This window comes from Oryctolagus cuniculus, chromosome 10, assembly GCF_051225735.1.
Source record: "Oryctolagus cuniculus isolate XC-2025 breed Fujian yellow rabbit chromosome 10, ASM5122573v1, whole genome shotgun sequence".
Taxonomy (NCBI): Eukaryota; Metazoa; Chordata; class Mammalia; order Lagomorpha; family Leporidae; genus Oryctolagus; species Oryctolagus cuniculus.
Genome location: NC_142876.1, coordinates 111,118,460 through 111,138,006, shown reverse-complemented (window position 1 = coordinate 111,138,006; position 19,547 = coordinate 111,118,460). Strand labels below are relative to the sequence as shown.

Genomic DNA, 19,547 nt, shown 5'->3' with positions numbered 1-19,547 from the left:
AGCCTCTGCCTGCGGCACCGGCATGGGTGCTGGTTCATGTCCCGGCTGCTGCTCTTCCAATCCAGTTCTGTGCTTGTGGCCTGGGAAGGCAGTGGAAGATGGCCCAAGAGCTTGGGCCCGTATACCCACATGGGAGACCTGGAAGAAGCTCCCAGCTCCTGGCTTCAGGTAGGCTCAGCTTCGGCTGTGCAGCCATCTGCGGAGTAAACCAGCAGATGGGAGACCTTGCTCTCTGTCTTAACTCTACCTCTCAAATAAATAAAATCTGGAAAAAAATGCAATATGGCGGAGACAGGACACACAAAGCACTTCCAAGAAGAGCCCATAGCATTCAAGTCTGTCCGTGACACTGGGCCCAGCTTGATGGCAAGGTTGAAGGTGGGCAGAGGGGTGGACGGGTAAAAGAAGTCACGGTCAAGAATGCCCAGTGCAGGGTCCTGTGGGGAAGCAGGAGAAAGGATAAAGCACTCAGCACGTTAGCAGGGACACCAGGGCTCCAGGAGAGGTATGACGAGGGGTGCTCCGAGGAAGCCGGGAGCTGCTCCCTGCCTGGGGCCAGGAGGAAGGAAACAGGCTCTCCTGGTGCCTTCAGATTCAGGAGCATCTGCACAGAGCAAGCCCAAGAGGCCTACAGGGCAGCTGGAAAGTGCAAACCAAGCCCGGGGCAGACGGACCACGCCTGGGCTCGGCCGCGGTTGCCTTCCTATTGAGGAACAATGTTCCCAGCCACTCACTGTGCATTTCAGGAGTGGCTTCCCCACCCACACTCTAGTCTTTGTTTATACAAAACATGTGTGATTGCAGTGCCAGCATTGTGGCACAGCAGGTTAAGGCACTACCTGCAACGCCGGAATCCCATAGGAGTACCATTTTGAGTCTTGGCTGCTCCACTTCCCATCCACCTCCCTGCTAATGAGCCTGGTCAAGTGCTTGGATCCCATGCCACTCATCTGGAAGACCTGGCTTCCGCCTGGACCACCCAGTTGGGGCCCAGGCTTCTGGCGGCCATTTGGGGCATGAACCAGTGAATGGAAGCTGCGTATGTGTGTCCCTCTCTCTCTCTGTATGTCTTCCTTTCAAATAAATAAATGTTAAAAACAACAACAGCATCACATGGGATTGTGTAACTTGGCTACTTCCTCTCTGAGTTTTCGTCATAGAAAAGTTACTGTCAGGGGCCAGAACTGTGGCACAGTGGCACAGCCCTGGCTTGCAGTGCCCACATCCCATACGGGCACTGGTTGGAGTCCCAGCTGCTCCATTTCTGATCCAGCTCCCTGCTAATGCACCTGGGAAATCAGCAGAAGATGGCCCAAGTCCTTGGTTCCCTGCCCCTGCATGGAAGATCGGGAAGAAGCTCCTGGCTCCTGGCTTCACATCAGCTCAGCTCCGGCCGATGGGGATATCTGGGGAGTGAACCAGCGGATGAAGACCTTTGTCTCTACCTCCATCTGTAACTCTGCCTTTCAAATAAATAAATCTTTTAAAAATCTTTTTAAATAAAGGGAAAAAAAGTTACTGTCAGGTGGGCCCATACTGTCATTCTCCTCTGACCTGTGTGCAAGCACACCTACTACATTGTCTCCTGTGGAGAGAAATCTTCTGGATCAGAGAGCAGAACTGACGGCTGGTTTTCTGTGCACTTACATCCTTTGGGTTCCTTCGCCTCCTCCCAGAAATCTTATTTCTGCTACTTATGGGGAGAGTTTGGGTACAAGCTTACCTCATCCTTATGCTTCTATTTTGAGCATTTTCAAACTTACAAATAGTTGACAAATGCATAGTAGTACAATAATTGCCCATATACATTTCACCTAAACTCAGCACTTGTTAGCATTTTGCCTCCGTCTCTCTCTCTCTCGTGCGCGCACACACACACACACACGCACACATTCTTTTTGAAATTATTTGAGAGCTAATTGCAGTCTTTATGACACTTCACCCCTAAATACTTCAGCTGTTTCTCTGGAGAATACGGACATTCTGATGAACACAAAACAACTGTGACACTTCACATATTTCACATCAATACAATGCCTTTCCAATACGTAGTCCACATTTGATGTTTTTCCAATGATCCTAATAACAACATTTTCTCCGCAAAGCCAGGATCCAGTCAAGGACCGCACACTGTATGCAGCTGAAAGTCTCTTCATTCTCCTTTCATCGAAACCAATCCTAGTCTTTCTTTAGTCCTTTATGATACTTATATCTTTGAAGATTCCAGGGCAGTGTTTCTGAGAACATCCTTCAATTGCGATATGAACCATTGCTTCCCCATGATTAGGTGCTCGTTAAAAATTTTTGGTAGAAAATTGATGAAGGTAATCTTACAGTGCTCTTCTCAGTGTGTCCCACGATTGCTACTACAGAATCACGGTGGCGACTCTGAGACTTCTCCATTATAAAGATCCCATACAGATATTTCCAAGTGTGGTCACAGCAATACCACCTGACCCACAATGCTCTGATTCTAATGTGACAGGACACTCCTCCAACTCCGGTGACACCCATAGCCCCTCCCCCAGACCTTGGGTAGAACTTTGTGAGTTCTTCAATCAATGGCATATGGCAAGAGTGATATTACATGGCTTCTGGTTAAAGCATAAAATGCCTCCTACTTCTACCTTGCTCTTTCATATCCTGTTCTTAGAACCCACTGCCATGCTAAGCAGAAGCCTAAGAGAGCCCACACCAAAAGACCACAAGTAGGTATTCTGGCCAACAGCCCTACTAAGGTCCCAACTGGCAGCTGGCACTAACTTCCACACATGTGATAAAGACAGTTCCAGGAGATTCTAGCCCCAAGCCATCAAGTCTTCCAAGAGGAGGCCTAGGACACTGGGAAGCAGAGGCAGGCTGTTCCTGCTGTGCCCTGCCTGTCCTTCTGACTCACAGCACCCACACTGTAATCCAATGCTTGAGGCCACTGTGTTTGGAAATAGTTATGCACGAATAGATAAACATCAACCATATCCTTTCCTCCTCTATAACTAATAAATAATCCAATGGGTAACTAAGTGATGTTCAAGATTTCTTTTCTTCCTTATAATACACTCCATGGAGGATGTACAGAAAATTATGCCCAAAAGTTACCTAATCTATGTTTAAATTAAATGTTTTGAGATAACTGTAGTTTTACTCCTAATTTAATGGTTAAGATAAAGTCAGGAATGGGTGTTTATTTTCTTCAAATGCTTTTTATATATTAATTAATATGATCAAATGCTCTTTTACTTTAGCTTTATTGATATGACAGATTACACTAATTGAATTTCAAATGCTGAACCAGCTTTGCATACCTGAAGTAAGTCCCACTTTATATATACATACACATACCTGGTGTATATACATATGATCTGTAATCATTTCATATACTGCTGGATTTGGTTTGCATGTTTGGTCAGGACTTCTGTGTCTAAGTTCAGAAGAGAAATTGGCCTACCATTTCACTGCCATTTGTCTGGTTCTGTTATCAGGGTAACACTGGCCTCATAAAATGAGTTTAGGAAGTGTTCCTTCAGGCTTCATTTTCTGGGAGAGATTGTGTAAACCTTGTTTTAATTCTTCTTTAAAAGTTTGATAGAATTTTCCACAGAAACCATTTAGACCGGGTTTTTCTTTTTCTGGCATTTTAAAATCATGAAGTAAATTTCTTTAGTGGTTACAGGACTGTTTAGGTTATCCATTTCCTCTTGGCTGAGTTTTAGTATTGTGTACTTTTAAGAAACTGGTCCGTTTCTTCTATGTTGTCAAATTTAGGAGCATAAAATTACTGATAGCATTACCTTATTATCTTTTAATGTCTGTGAAATCTATAATAACAAAGCCTGTTTCATGTCTGATACTGGTGATTTGTGTCCTCTCTGTCACTCTGACCAGTTTATTGATTTTGGCAAATTTTTTTCCATGAATGAGCTTTTTGTTTCATTAGTATTCTCTGCTGTTTTCCTCTTTTCTTTTCTTTTCTTTTTTTTTTTTTTTTTTTTTGGACAGGCAGAGTGGACAGTGAGAGAGAGACAGAGAGAAAGGTCTTCCTTTGCCGTTGGTTCACCCTCTCCAATGGCTGCCGCGGCAGGCGTACTATGGCCGGCGCACCACGCTGATCTGATGGCAGAAGCCAGGTACTCTTGGGCCATCCTCCACTGCACTCCCGGGCCACAGCAGAGAGCTGGCCTGGAAGAGGGGCAACCGGGACAGAATCCGGCGCCCCGACCGGGACTAGAACCCGGTGTGCCGGCGCCGCAGGTGGAGGATTAGCCTAGTGAGCCATGGCGCCGGCTTCCTGTTTTCAAATTACATGAATTTGTGTTCCATTTTTTTTTTCAGGGAGGTGGGGTGTATGGAAATGGCTCTTCACATCTTTATCTATTTATTAGAGAGAGGGAGAGAGACAGAGAGCGCATCTACAATGGGTGGAAGATTGGCCAGTCCGAGGCAATCTGATGCGCCAGGAAGTTTCCCTGCTGGTACCAGCAGGGCACTGCTGTCTCCAAGAGGAGGAAGAATCCTCTGGTCCAAAGGACAAAGAACACTTCCCAGGTCAGTGCTTCCTGGCCACCTGGGGTCACATGAGACCAGATCACTGTTGAGCCTCACGGGAGTACCTCCCCAGGGCCACCTACTGTCAGCGAGGCCCCCACTGGATTCCCCTTGCTGGTGCTGCTGGAGCCACCTAATATTTCTGGGAGAGCAGTGAGTCTGGGGTGGGGACCCCAGGTTTGGGTAATGGAGCCACAAGACACCTGTGTTGCTCTTCTTCCAGTTGCACCTGCGTCCTTCAGTTTCCAGCCAGGCTGCCTTCCTCTTCTAACTTCAGAGCTCTCCGTCGGGTGCCTCTCGAGTCTTTCCAGGGCCTGTGGTTGTGCTTAGTGGGAAGAGCAGGGAGAGACGAGGCCAGCCGTCTTGCTCAGACCAGAAGTTCACTTAAACGTCTCCTTCTGTGGGGCTGTGGTAGCTACCTGGTCTAGTCATGCACTGCATATGACGTTCTAGTCAAGGACGGGCAGCACGTACAACGGTGGTCCCGTAGATTACACCGCTCAGTGGTGTCATAGCATGCAAGCACACTCAGTGATGTCCACACAGTGACAGAACTGCCTAATGACGCACTTCTCAGAATGTATCTCTGTTGTTAATCAACGCACGTCTGTACAAGGGTACTTGACACTGCTCATGGAAAATGGAAATAAAAGATAAAGTTGTTCGGGTACAAAAAAATTGTGACATCCATGCATATTCGGGGGTCTTCAAAAAGCTCAAGGAAAACACATATTATGAAAAAATTTCATGATTTAAAAATCTTTTGCACCAAACCAAAGTTATATTTTAACTCCATTTCCATGAACTTTTTCAAGTTCCCTGTAGTCTTTCTCCTTATTTTAGCAGAGGCCTGTTGTGGCCTCAGAATCCCAGCAGTTGATAATTCAAAGGCCAGCGATTTAGAATCTTCATTATCTGAGTCTCTCTTCCATCAAAACTCCTTCCGACGCCTCTCTGATTACATTTAAGCCCATTCCCTCCATTCTGTGCACTTTCCTCAATCTGTTGAGCCATTTGGCTGCTTTCCCTCTTTAAATTTTATTGACACAGTTTTCTTTTTCAGACTTCTCTCATAATTCTTATTCTTCCTTCAATCATTAACATATGTGAGAGTCAGTCTAAAAGAAACAAAAGGTCTGTTTAGCTTAATGGAATAAATGTATTCTATTAGACTCGGCTATAAAATGAGTTTCTGGGACATAAAACCCATTTTCCAGTGAAGGGCATCCCAGTCCAATAAGGGAGAAGTGGTCACAGCATATAATAACACCGCATCTAAAAGTGCTGCCTATGTTTTTAAAATCACACGCTCGTGAGGGAAGTGAGATATTTTTAATAAAACACTGCTGACAAAACATAAAATGTTAACAATTATATTTAACCACACTTTAAAAAATATCACAAAATAGAAATACCAAAAATGACAGCACAACACTGTCACAGTTCTGGCAGGCTGATATGTTACCTCGTACACAGTTCCCACGTACAGCAAACAGCCTCCGAGTTTTGGCAACTGGCTCCGTTTCCTCTCGCTCGACTCAAACAACCTTCACACCAACACTTCTCCCAAACACCTCACACTGCTGCTTTTGTATCATTCGAACACACCAGGTCCCTGTCCAAACACCCTCCCTGCCACACACCTGTGACGTTTGCTTCTGGACGCTGGTGGAAACTTGGTGAGCAAGTGGGATTCTGCATTGAGCTCCCTTGCTCACTTGTTCATATAACATTTCTTGAACACGTACAAAGTAGCAGCTACACAAGCCAATACTTAACAAAGTGCTCAGCACGTATCTGGCACACAGTAAGGATCCCAGAAGTATTAGCCCTTACTCTAGGATAGGCAGAGTCAGTGGATAATATTCAACAATCACCAGCAAATTAGTACATCTACCACATATTCTATTTATTTTACCAAAAGCTAGTGTTATCATTAGATGCTATCAAAACATCAAAAATATTTGCTGGGGGGATTTGATGTAGCAGTTAAGATGCTGCTTGGCGGGGCCAGAGCCGTGGCTCACTTGGTTAATCCTCCACCCGCAGCACCGGCATCCCATAGGAGCGCCGGGTTCTAGTCCCGGTTGCTCTTCTTCCAGTCCAGCTCTCTGCTGTGGCTCAGGAGGGCAGCAAAGGATGGACCAAGTACTTGGGCCCCTGCACCTGCATGGGAGACCAGGAAGAAACACCTGGCTCCTAGCTTCGGATCAGCATAGCTCCGGCTGTAGCGGCCATTTGGGGGGTGAACCAACGGAAGGAAGACCTTTCTCTCTGTCTCTCTCTCACTGTCTACAACTCTACCTGTCAAAAAAAAAAAAAAAAATGCTGCTTGGCAAGCCTGCATCCCCTATCAGAGTGCCTGGGTTCAGGTCTTGGCTCTGCTCCTGATGCCGGCTTCATGCTAACGCCATGGGTAGCAGCAGGTGATGTCTCAAGTACTCGGGTCCCTGCCTCCATCTGGGAGACACAGACTCAGTTCCCAGGCTTCAACCCTGGCTGCTGTGGCATTTGGGGAGTGAGCCAGCAGGGGCGCACGCGGGGGGTGGGGGGTTGATTCTCTCTCTTTCTAACACAATACATAAATAAATAATTTTACATGTTTTTTGAGACTGACCATTTTAACAAGAGACAACAAAACAACCCATGTTCCTCCTGGAAGCCAGCAGGAAGCATTTGCCTACAGATTTGCACGGGAAGGTTCCTTTGGGAAAATCTGCGACAATAAATGAATTTCTAATATTTCAAACCATTTCAAAAAAATATTACATTGTTTTTTAGAGGCTTTTTCATGCACGCTGTAGCTTGGATAGGTAGCCTAACCTCCTTGGGTTTAAGGCTAATATCTGGGATTGGATGATTCTAAGAATAGTGAAACACTTCTAAACTGATTTTGGTTTCATTAAAATTGCATGAAACAGGATGTTATCAAGAACCCTCACCAGAAGCCCTGGAGATCTTTAACTAAACTACTATGAAATTTGAATCCACTTTTATCAAGCCCTCTCCTCCACCAAGGGGAAGGCTCTCCTGTAGCTTTCAGGGGCCACCGTGTCCCTGCGCACGTGTAGTATGTCTGTACCCAGCTGAAGGCTGCACACACGGCTGTCTACAGCTCCCTTGACATCCTCAGACAGCCAGTGATGCACCTCCACAGCTGCTCATCAGGAGGCAGCTACCCCCCACTCCGGGCATGGCCTGTGGGGGGCCACACCCTGCGGGGCAGCCCACAGCCCAGCAGGCTTGCCAGGCCCTGCACTGGGAAGGAAGGTGCTTCTCCACAGAGTGTCCTTCTCCTCCCCTTTTTTCCCAGCTTTGGATTCTGGTTTCTAGTGCTGTGATCAACAAGAATCACTTCCTGATCTGGAGTTCAGAACAGGGCAAGAGACCCAGCAGTGCCTGCCTGCAGCAGCTCGCACAGAGGCTAGCAGGCGAGAGCTCTCCAGCTGGAGCGAAGAGGCCTTCTGGAGAAGGTAAGGACTGGGCTACGGCATAACGGATCTGTAGACTGTGACCAGGACAGGGTGGGACAATACGTTTCAGACAGGCCTCGGAAGGAAGAGAGAGACCTGAAGGAACACCGAGCATACCCCAGAGCAGAAGCAGATCTGCTAGTGGGTGAGTGTGAGACAGGGCTGCAGGACACGATGAGCAGACAGACAGAAGCGCCGCTGTCCAGACCAGGACAGACAGACCACCAGATGGGAATCATCCTTTTCAGACGCAACCGGCAGACTCAGTTTGTGACCAGGGTATCTGCACTTCTCAGGCCTGGGACCAGAGGCCAGAGGGCCATGAAGGGCCAGGTAACGTGACAAAGCAGAGGGTGGGGGCGGTTTTTAGATATCTGGAAAGCATAGGGATGGAATGAGTGTAGGGACAGGGAAAAGGAAGAGCCCAGCAGACCTTGAAATCACTTTCTGGGGACCAGCGTTGTGGCGTAGTGGGTAAAAGTCACCACCGGCAACGCTGGCATCCCATATGGGTGTCGGTTCGTGTCCCAGTGGCTCCACCTTCCATTCAGCTCCCTGTTAACGGCCTGGGAAAAGTAGCAGAAGATGGCCCAAGTGCTTGGATGCTTGCTACCAAGCCCTGGAAGAAGTGTCTGGCTCCTGGCTTTGGCCTGGCCCTCTCCGGACCACTGTAGCCATCTGGGCAGTGAACCAGCAGATGGAGGCGCTCTCTATCTCTGTCTCTCCCTCTTTCTGTAACTCTGACTTTAAAACAAATAAATAAATCTTTTAAAAAAAAAAAAAAGGAAGGAAGGAAGGAAGGAAGGACGGATGGACGGACGGACGGACGGACTTTGTGACAGGCAGGGAGAGGGCCATTCACTGGATACTCCCAGGAGTAGCTGATGGTTGGTGCGGGGCACAATGCACCTTCAGGCGACAGAAGCCTTCCGGATGGAGCCACCTCCGTGTGGCCTTGTACAGCTACACACGTGCATGCTGAGCAGACGTGGCTGCCTGAGCCCCTGGGCCCTGGACAGCTTCTCGTCTGGCCTGGCCTCCTGACACACTGGCACACGCTCCTGACCCTTGAGACTCTGGGGCGTTTTCCCTCTCAATCCAACAGCTCCATTCTTATTCCTCAGGCTCCTTTCAAGCTGGACTTCACTGTGAACACTTTAATTGATCCTGAGTGCAGGAACAGAGCTGTAGGTAAACACTTTTTAAGTACTTAGTGTTATACCAACAGCGAGCGATAATGCAAACAGAAGAGCCAAATTCCACAGGCTGCCAGGAGAAAAGGGACAGTCCTGAGGAGCTGCGAGCTCTTGGGACAAGAACTTGCTAAGGGACACAGGAGCAGACTGTCTAGAGGCCACAGGATCTGGCCAGGGGTCTGGAACAAGCAGAGTAATGAACCTGACTCTACCAGGCTGGGGACCATTTGCATTTCTGAAGGCAAATCTTCAGTTCCTTTACAAAGATAAATCACAGCTTCCACAGTGGGAGGTAAGAATAAAGATTCTCAAACCAGCCAGTCCTGGGTTGAAAGCTCACTTCTATCACTTGTCAGGCTGTGTGGTCTTAGGCAGGCCACACAGACTTCTCCAGGCCCCCAGGTCCCATTTGTACAATGGGAGCCCCTGCATCTACTCAGAAGACCTGTGTGTGTGATGGAGATACCGCCCCTGGAGAAGTGCCTGGCCCTTAGGCACTCTACAAACGACAGCCATGGGTAACGCGCTGGCAAAAAACGGTGTAAGAGGATGGCAAGGCCACAGACTTTGGGGAGAAGCCATCCGACCCACGCAGTGCTTAGACCTGGCAGGACTGCGGAGGCCACAGGAATAACATGGACAACCAGAGGTCTTATCACTGCGGTCCAGCCAGCTCCAGCTCTGTAGATTAGGCCCCTTTGGCTAACCAACCCGAACCAACCCTTAGCCAAACTGGCATCGCGCAGCCCTAAGCCAGCAGCTGCAGGGGAAGACAGGAAACTGACGGCACTTGGGGTACTCCTGACCTCAGACAATGAAGTCGCCCCGCTCAGCTCGCATACTGCCAAGACCACTGCTGCTCTCCGTGAAGCATGCAATGAATAATGGGCTTGAAAGAACGAACAAACGAAGCCAAGCAGGGAGAGAGCTTCAGGAGCAAAGAGGGAAAAAAAGACAAACCTTACGCTGAATGCACTTGAGCAATCACCAGGTCTCATCAGGCAACCCAGGAAGGGCAAACTGGCCCGCGGTCTTTCCCAGCTCCCACGCCGTCTCTCAACTGGAGAGGAAGACAGGGTTCACGCGGCCTCCGTTTAATCCTTGAATGCCCTAAGATGCTTTGCATCCTCTAACGTCCGGCAGTGGCGATGTTCAAATGATGGAAAATGGAGACTGGAAATACACAGAGCGTCCACGGAACTGTGGACGCCGATGACCAGCTGCGCCCAAGCAAGCAGCAGTGACAGCTGTCCTGGGATTGCGGACTGCCCCCCTAGTTCTGACCGTAGAAGGACAAGGACCACAGCCAAAACAAGGAAAACAAAAGCCTGTCCTGAGACTCTGCAAGATGCAAAAGCACAACTTGCTGTCGACCAGAGAGAGAGGAAGTGAGGTGGAGAACGGTGGGAAATCCACTGAGTCCCTGCCTTGGGCACTGTGCAGGGCCCAGGGGAAGAGGCTGCTGGCAGGTCTCGACCGTGACCCACCTGAGGAATGGCTCCTTGGCGCCCTGGTTCTAACAGCCGCAGTGAGCAGCTGGGCTCCCTAAATAAACAAGGTGCTGGACTCCACCCTGGCCCCGGGGAGGACGCCAGCTTGGAGCTCAGCTTCGCAGGCAGCTCAGGGCAGCAAGAGCCTGGGAGTGCTGGGAACCCTCAGACCAGGAGACAGGTCTCAGAGAGTTCCGAGCTCTTACCTGAGACTCAAAAACAGTGCTCTTCAAACACAGTCTATGAGCCACCCGTGCACATTTCACCCCTGTGTGCTTGCTCAAAGGCTGATTCTTGGGCCCCAAGGTGGACCAGAACTCCCCAGAGGAAATTTGTAGTTTTCAACAAGCGGCTCAGGGGTTAACGAGGCACACAGGAGCTGCTCTCCAACAGGGTCTCTGCCTCAGCACAACTGACTTGCCCTAGATAATTCCTTGTTTGAGGGACTGTCCTGCGCCCTGTAGGGTGCAAAGTGACATCTCTGGTCTTCCCAAGAGAAGTCAAGAGCAACCTCCTCCCATCCATGGCAGCCAAAATATCTCTAGGTGTGGCCAAATGTCCCCTAACCACCGCCATGTCAGAGAGGACATGAGAGAGGAGTGCTTAAGCTCAGATGCCTAAGAGACACCGTGACTATCTGAGTAAGGGGAAAGGATGTGTGCAGGCTGCCACATTCCCTAGGTGCCTAAACATCAGGACGTCTCCTTACTCACCACTCACAGGGTTGGGGTGGGGTGGAGTGCAGGGCCCCCGGGAGGGGCACATCAGATCTTGCCGGGAGGGGGAAGGGGGTGCCGTTTGAAGACAGAGGTGATTTCTACCGTGTGCTTCCAGGATAGCCCTGGGAATCCTGACCTCAGAGGCTCTGTAGGGCTGTGGAAGGAGTTTTCCCAGAAGCACCCATGTCTCACAGAGGCCAGGAGGGCACAGACCAACCCTGAGCATTAAGGAGTAGCCCAGGGCAGCAAGAACAGCGTTGAGAGAGCAGGGGCCCAGGCAAGCTGAGCCTTTTGGAAAATGCTAAAGACAAAAAAAAAAAAAAAAAAAAAAAAAAAAAAAAAAAAAGGCAGCTTTTAAATTTGGATTAGGAACGACTGGAACAAGAAGGGATAGGCCCATATTGGGGTGAAAGGTGTTAAGTTAACAGATGATGGAGAGGAAAAACTGCTAAAGTCCTATTTTCTATCAAGGAGAATCATCTTCAGGCTGAAAGGGGCGAATCCAACGCTGATAGGAGGGAATTGAAACGCAGTCCGGAGGAGATTGGGAGAGGATATGCGCTCGCACTGAGCGGATTCAAATCTGATCCACACGAATTACAGCTCAGCTCAGATTCACTCAGCAGAGACGGACACTCCCGGGAATTCAGAGAAAATGGGAAGATGCCCAAGACAAGACAATGTCTAATTTAGCAAAAGGAAGAGAAGATAGATTTTTGCAAACTCCAGAGTGATGAGCTGGATGCGGATCCCTGACAGAACGCTGTGGTCTCAGTGCTGAGAACCGGAAGCGCTGCTACCAGCAGCCCGCGCGGCCCAGACTGAGGCGGAACGGGTCAGCAGGCCCCTTGCCCACCTTTGTCTCTGTCCCTTCCCCTGAACGGAAAATTAATAGGGACCTGGAGCAGGCCCTGTGCTGGCGGCTAGACAGGCGAAAGGGGCTTCCCGGCGGCACGCACAACGGTCCGTGGGAGTCAAGACTGAGAGGGGCGAAGCTGCCAAACCGCCCCGGGGAGGAGGCCACAGCCCAGCTCCACCGGCCCCTCCAACCCCCAGCCCCGGGAAGGACAGGGACAAAACCCAAAGGATTACTTCCTATGAGGGACGTCTGAAAGAACAGGGGATGATGGCTCAGGGGACGAGAAAGCAGAGTTAGCCTTCAACCCTCTGACGTGCCATGTAGCTGAAGCAGCAGGCGTGTTCTGTGTGGCTCTGTGGCAACAGCTGTTACTCTGTAGGCTGAGAGTAGAAGCAACGGGTCATAATTACATACAGCAAGACAGTTTAATTCAACATAAAGAACAACTGTAATTGTCCACTAATGGAATGAACTACCCTGGGAGGAAGAGGAAGGAAAATGATTGCATATCTACATACATCCTAATAAGTATGCTCACATATTAATTATCTCATTTAACACTAGCAACAATCCAGGGAGGGAGTTTTTATTATTCCCTTAAGAATGAGAAATCTCGGCTCAGAAAAGTTAACTAATTTACCTAGTCTTACAGTTAGCCAGAGTTAAGGAGTCAAACTCACATGTGAATCCACTGTTTCCAATATGCATGTTTCCAGTCAATGGCTAAATGGCCCCGGCAGGGAGACATAGGAAAACACGCTGCATCAGGTGAGCCCCTTCAAACCCGAGATTCCTACAGCGGTCACAAAGGATGAAATAGGATTTCCAAAGCAGTGAATATGACCACCTCATTAGTGATGAGTAAATACAAATTCAAAATGCCATTTTTTTGCTCATAAAATTGACAAATTTCAAAACAAATGAAAATGGAAGAGGGAACATTTAAATCTATCATAAAATACACATATGTTAAAGCTCTAAGTGCCAAAACACAATATCTGTAAAGTTAAAATAAGCAGACCAGAAAAACAGGTTTATAATAAACATAATAATTAGCAGTTAATATCCCTACAGAAGTCCTATAAATCACATAAAAAGGCCAAGTGCCTGGTAAGAAAATGGGGAAATGATATGATGAGGCAATTCTCAAAGACAGAAACACAGGGGGTCAAAACACTAATGAAAAGATGCTCAATCACGTTAAAAAATTTGTAAATGCCAACTTTTTAGGGAAGATAATATGCTGTGAGGGTTCAGGTACAGGGCAAGAATGCTAAAACTCTTCGTTGGTTTATATTTTTGAAGAGAAATTAATAGTGACAGATTGAAAGTAACCTTAAAAGTCCACCAATAGGAAAACTATGGAATGAATGAATGCGGTTCCCGTCACGTAGTCACCAACAGGAGCAAGGCAGGCTGGTGTGTGAGGAGACAAGCTAAGCAAAGCCGTCCAAAATGTACTGCTATGTACGAGTTATGAAGACACCTTACAAAATAGTAAACCAAGACCCTATTTGTAAAATACAAACCATGTGGGTATTATTTACACAACGAAGGTCACTACTCACAGAGAAAATGTCCAGAAAAACACACCAGTGGTGGCTTCTGGGGATGCAGATTCACATTCCACACACCTTCACAGTGTTTGGACGTTTTTGCAAACATGCATTTTGTCATTGATTTAAAAAGTGAAAAGGAAAATACGCAATGTTGATGAAAGTGCGGGAGACGGGCACTGTCACATACCACTGGTGAGGCGTGAGCTTCCACAGCCCAAACCACCCGGCAACTTGGTAATGGAAAACCCCACGCGTGGCCCATAGACACACGGAATCAGAAGTGCCTGGTAATTGTCATTTCAAATACTTCTTCCTGAGAAAATAAGTGTAGGAAGCTATAGAGTCAGAATAACTTTTTTTTCTTTGTCACAGGAAAGGCCTAAAGCAACTAAACAGTGCAGTGACAGCACACAACCAACAAAGTTTAGAAAGAGATTCGATGCGGGAAGAAGGTTCACAGCAGGTGGGTTGTTTAAAGATTAGCCAACGGCCATTTTTTTAAAGATTAGCCAACAAGCCATTTTTGCAAACAATATAAAATTATAAATATCAGCAAAATAGAAGCCAACTTGGGCATGTGTACCCTAAGAGGTTAACAACGGTTACATCTCCTGGGGGTGGGCTGATTTGGCCAGTTTCATCTTATTCTTTGGGCTTATCTGAATTTTCTGAGTAATTTTCCCCATTGTAAACATGTATTACTTAGGAAATAAGTGTAAGCAAGGTAAAACAAAACAAAACAAAAAAAAAACAAAAACAGTGCTGCTCCATAGCTGGATGAGCTCTAAGCAAATGGTCGGGTAACTGCCACAACACTAAGTACAAAGGCAGAGGTTCTAGGGCTGGGAGGGCCTGGCTCCCTGGCTGGCACCCAGCAGCCTCAGTTACACGCAGAGAAGCACCTCCACCCACCTCCACCCACCTGGTCTATGCTGCAGACTGTCCCGACTGCAGAGCTGTCACATGCTTGTTAGTGTCTACCAGACACTGAGCTGGACTCCAGAGACAAAACCATGAGGTGGATTATGAACAGGGGCACCAGGAGGCGGACAGCCAGGGAGAGCTTCCAGGACAGGCAGTACTTGCCAGGTGACCCTCCTGTCAGGGGAAAAGGCCGGGCAGCTGGAAAGCACCCCAGGGGTGACTGTGAAGGGCCTGGAACTAGAGGCAGGCCTGGACACAGCACCCTCTGGCTCTCTCCTGAATGCGGCGGGAAGCCGCTGAGGCATGCACAGATGGACTCCTGCAGCAAGCGGATGCCAGGTCACAGGCAGTCTGTGGAAAGCACATCAGTGCAGAGCCGGGGCTTCAGTTCGAGTCACGGACCGGCCAGCGGCCACCACTGTGTAAGGAGGCAGCCTAGGAGGCATGGGTTCAACAGCCTGCAGGCACCCAGCCCGGGGAGAAGCCAAGGTGGCTGTCGGGTTGCCCTTCCCCTTCGCAACATCCCATTACCTCCACAAGCCAAGAGGATTCACCTGGTCAAATCAAGCTGCTAGAGGCTGGGAAGGGGAGAGTGAGAAAGGCAGGCAAGCGAAAGGCCCTAAAGTACCTGTTTAATTAAAGCTGTTTGTTCAACTGAGCCTTTTTCAGCAGGGATGGGTGGGAGCCTGCACCCGTGGTGGACAAGCACTTCAGGCTCTTCAGCCCCTAAGTACCTATTCAGCAGACGTAATGTGCTGGGGGGGGGGGGGGACAAAACCAACACACAATAACCCTGGAGCAGGAAATGCTGCATTCTAACGCAGCTGCTGCAGGACTGGTGCAGAAACCACTGCGGGAGCGGATACTACGTGAGCCCGTGCTTGGCGAGGCCCGAGCCACAACTCAGCAGCAACCAGCGTCCACTTAACCACGAGATTAGCCCTTGGCCTCGCACTGCAGCTGCCCCTCTTCTAACAGGGTATAAATTTGGCTTTCTCTGCAGCATTTACCTTCACTTCTCCGGACCAAGTTCAATGCAATGAAGGAGGAAAAAAAAGGAAATAAGAACTTAAAGAGATTTTGTAAGATGTCGTTGGCATGAAAGACAGGCAGGGGTCTGTTCTTGGTGACAAAAGACTTAATGGCTAAGAACCAGGGGCTACATAGCAGCTGATGGATCCTGAATTATACCACAAACAAACAAAAATACTGGGCGAAGAAGCTTTTGTGGAAATCAGAGAAATCAATGTCAATTCTCTGAGGCAAGATAACGACATTATAGTTATGTAAGAAAATGTCTACACTTTCCAGAGATGTATATTGAAGTGTGTAGATGGGAAAATGCTACGGTCACTGGGATTTGCTTTAAAGTACTCAAGCAAAGAAAAAAAGTCAGAAAGCAAGAGCAACCAGCAATTGTGACAAAACTGTTACATCTGGGGGACAGGGAGAGAAGGGCTCATTGTACTAGTGTACTATTCTACTTAGAGTAAATTCCTTTGTAGACTGTTTTAATACAGATTCAAGCAATCTAGAGCTGTTGGCCCAGTGGGGTCAACTGGTGAATAATGGATTTCCGGAATAAAGCCTACCAGCGCCTAGGCACAGCAGATTCTCACTGCTCGCTGAAATCCCAAATCATTCATGTGACAACTGCTGCAGATTTCCAAGCCTGCTTTATCTGTAAAATGGGGGTGTCATAAGTTTGCCTGACGCTGTAACAAGTTAGTACACAGGACACATGCATAACACACTGGGCACTTTCACGGCAAGGACTCCAGCGAGGTCAGTCGTTATCATCATCACCTGGCTTACCAGGTCATTGTGGCGGTCAAACAAGGCAAGTGATTTGGAGACAGAGAGGTATACAGTCTGTTAGCAATACCGTCGTAACTCGTTTAATTCTCAAAACTAGCTAGGAGATTGGAACTATGATTATTCCTATTATACAGAAGTAGATTCCAAAAGACCTGATTAAATCTTGGGTCTAAGGTTAATAGCTGCCAAAGTGTGGACCATCTGTTAACCTCAGCACCCTCATTTTCATCTGTGAAAACCTCCACTGTTGTGAAACCTGACTGACATAACTTGGGTACTGAAACCTAGCAGAAAACAGACAAGCAGCAGGTTCAGGAGAGCCCTTGCTCAGACAGCTACCCAGAAAAGCCGCACAGCCCAGGAGAGTCACAGCCTCTCCAAGTATGCAACAGAGGTTGCACTTTCTGCTCCCCTCACCTCAAAGGTTACTGTGAGACAAATGAGAAGATTTCTGCAAAGTATGAGCCGAGACTATAAGGTCCAGAAGAAGCTCTTTAGCAAATATTCCAGAAGCAATGCAGACGGCAGATGTGGAGGTGATGATGTAGTGGCGATGGCAGCGGAAGCAGCAGGGGTAGTGACCGTGATGGTGGCAGCAACAATGAAAGTGGTGGTAGTGGTGGTGGAGGTGGAGGAGGTGGTCATGGTGGAGGTGGAGGAGGTGAAGGTAGAGGTGGAGGAGGTGAAGGAGGTGGCCATGGTGGAGGTGGAAGAGGAGGTCATGGAGGAGGTGGAGGTGGCCATGGTGGAGGTGGAGGTGGAGGAGGTGGCCATGGTGGAGGTGGAGGAGGAGGTCATGGTGGAGTGGAGGAGGTGGCCATGGTGGAGGTGGAGGAGGAGGTGGTCATGGTGGAGTGGAGGAGGTGGCCATGGTGGAGGTGGAGGAGGAGGTCATGGTGGAGTGGAGGAGGTGGCCATGGTGGAGGTGGAGGAGGTGGAGGTGGAGAGGTGGTCATGGTGGAGGTGGCCATGGTGATGGTGGAGGTGGAGAGGTGGTCATGTGGAGGTGGAGGAGGTGAAGGTGGAGGTGGTCATGTGGAGGTGGAGGTGGAGGTAGAGGTGGAGAGGTGGAGGTGGAGAGGTGGTCATGTGGAGGTGGGGCAGGAGTGGGATGGAGATCACCATCTTTTACTGAGTACCCATTGAGAGCTAGTACTGAAACAATACCTAGTATGAATTATCTCATCCCCGCCCCCCCCCCCATAATGAGTGATCCAAAGAGGTAGGTATTTCATACACATAAAGTTCAGGAAGGAGTAAATAACTTGGTTGAGATTTCAATGGTGGTGTTATATAAACTGGGAAGCCAAGAATTAAAAGCATCTAATTCCAGAGCCTGTGATCCTAAGTACTCTCCTCACACAATGGCAGGTGGGGGTGGTGGGTACTGGAAGCACACTGGATAAGGATGCAAGGACCCAGCATCCTGGCTACAGTATTCCCAGTTGTGTGACTCGGGAGGGATGAGAGTAACAGCAGTTATACTGTTAATTTGGTTGGTAACAGTAACTGCAGTTACCATTATACACAAAGATAATAAGATACCTGAGGCAGCCTAACTTAATTTTAAAAAAGAGGTTTTGGGGATTCATGGGAATGGTGCTGGCATCGACTTAGTTCTGGGGATGCCTTCCTGCTGGCAGAGTCCCAAGGCAGCGCAGTCGCACAGTCAGAGCCGGGGTCAGGCCTCTCTACGTCTGGGGTCTGGTCTCTGCCCTCTTCTCCTAAAAGTCATCAGGGCTCAATCGTGGGCCTTCATCCTCGTGGCCTCAGCTAAACCAGTCACTTCCCAAAGGCCTGTCCTCTCAACACAAGTTAGATCAGGCTACCATGCTCTTAACACCATTGACACGTGGCTCTGGGAATTAAACCCCGCATGTTTCAGGGGGACAAACCATATTTACACCATAGCAGATGTGTGACAACAGGCTAGGCTCTATGTCAGGTCATTTACTACGCAAACTGAAAATGCACTTACAGTGTCCTCCCTGTAAACGTGCGGAACCACTAGGCTCAGGGCTTGAGTGACTTGTTCATCCCTCTACAGCCAGTGCACGGGGAAGCTGCCATTCAAGTTTAGGTCTCTCTCCACGCTCACCACTGCGCCAACTGATTCTCAAACCGTGTAACTGCGTTGGGCCTGTTTGCTTATCTGTGAAAAGAACTGGATTGGTCAATGGTTCTGAATTTCTTTATCTCTTCCCCTCTCATTGATCATCTTTATCAAAGAACCTGGATCCTGCCAGGATAGGTATAAAATCCCATCTTGCTAAGGAAGGCAGCCATCAATCTCTATGCAGTATGCAGTTCCATTTATTATATTCAACATTCTGTTGAGAACATACAAAACGCTCATTTCTATGGTGGTTCCATTACAGAAAAGGGATACCAGTGGGGTGACTGATGGCATCCTTCTGTAGCTCAACCTGGTGAAGAATTTCTCGATTCAGAATTATTCAAGTCCTCTGAGCTCAGCCCAGGTCACTCAGCAGGTAGAAATGAATAAGTGAATGAATAAATAAATAAATAATCCCCACAACGATCTGGAGGTAGGCTCCCTCCACAGTTGATTTCCTGCTGTTCTGTTTGCAGGTCACTCTGAGCTGTCCCTCGTGCCCAGCTCTGGCAGCTTCTCTCTGTAGGCCTCACAATGGCAGTCCTTGCTGCCTCCCGGTCTCACCTCAGTGGCTAGCCCCGCTCTGAATCTCTAGCGACAATTCTGGTTCTGACATAGCAGGCCTCCCTTACTCAGCACAAGTGCCCACTGGCCATGGTCCAGGGCTGAGAGCTGGTGGCTCTTGCAAGACATCGCTCATTCACTATGTGTGTGGAAGTGCGAATCTTCATGCCCACCGCCCCAGCCCTACGGAGGGCGGCTCTTCCAAGAACCCTTCCTGGGTAAAGGCTGTCCTCTCATCACTCCCCTCCCCACCTGTGGGCCTGGCCTTCCACTGGCTCCCCTCTCAG

At 48.6% G+C, this 19,547-nt stretch overlaps 1 protein-coding gene across 4 annotated transcripts in view; it reads right to left on the bottom strand.

The window, feature by feature from the left end:
* The window catches only part of CHCHD6 (coiled-coil-helix-coiled-coil-helix domain containing 6), a 250,521-nt gene that overhangs the window by 89,471 nt on the left and 141,503 nt on the right, over positions 1–19,547 (bottom strand). The window contains exon 1 of one of the 4 annotated variants that reach the window (XM_089305595.1): positions 15,391–15,962. The exons of the other annotated variants lie outside the window; for them this stretch is intronic. Within the exon in view, the coding sequence (XP_089161721.1) occupies positions 15,391–15,576 (186 nt within the window). The 5' untranslated portion in view covers positions 15,577–15,962. Of the gene's footprint in view, positions 1–15,390; positions 15,963–19,547 lie in introns of those variants that run through there. 4 annotated transcript variants of the gene reach the window in all.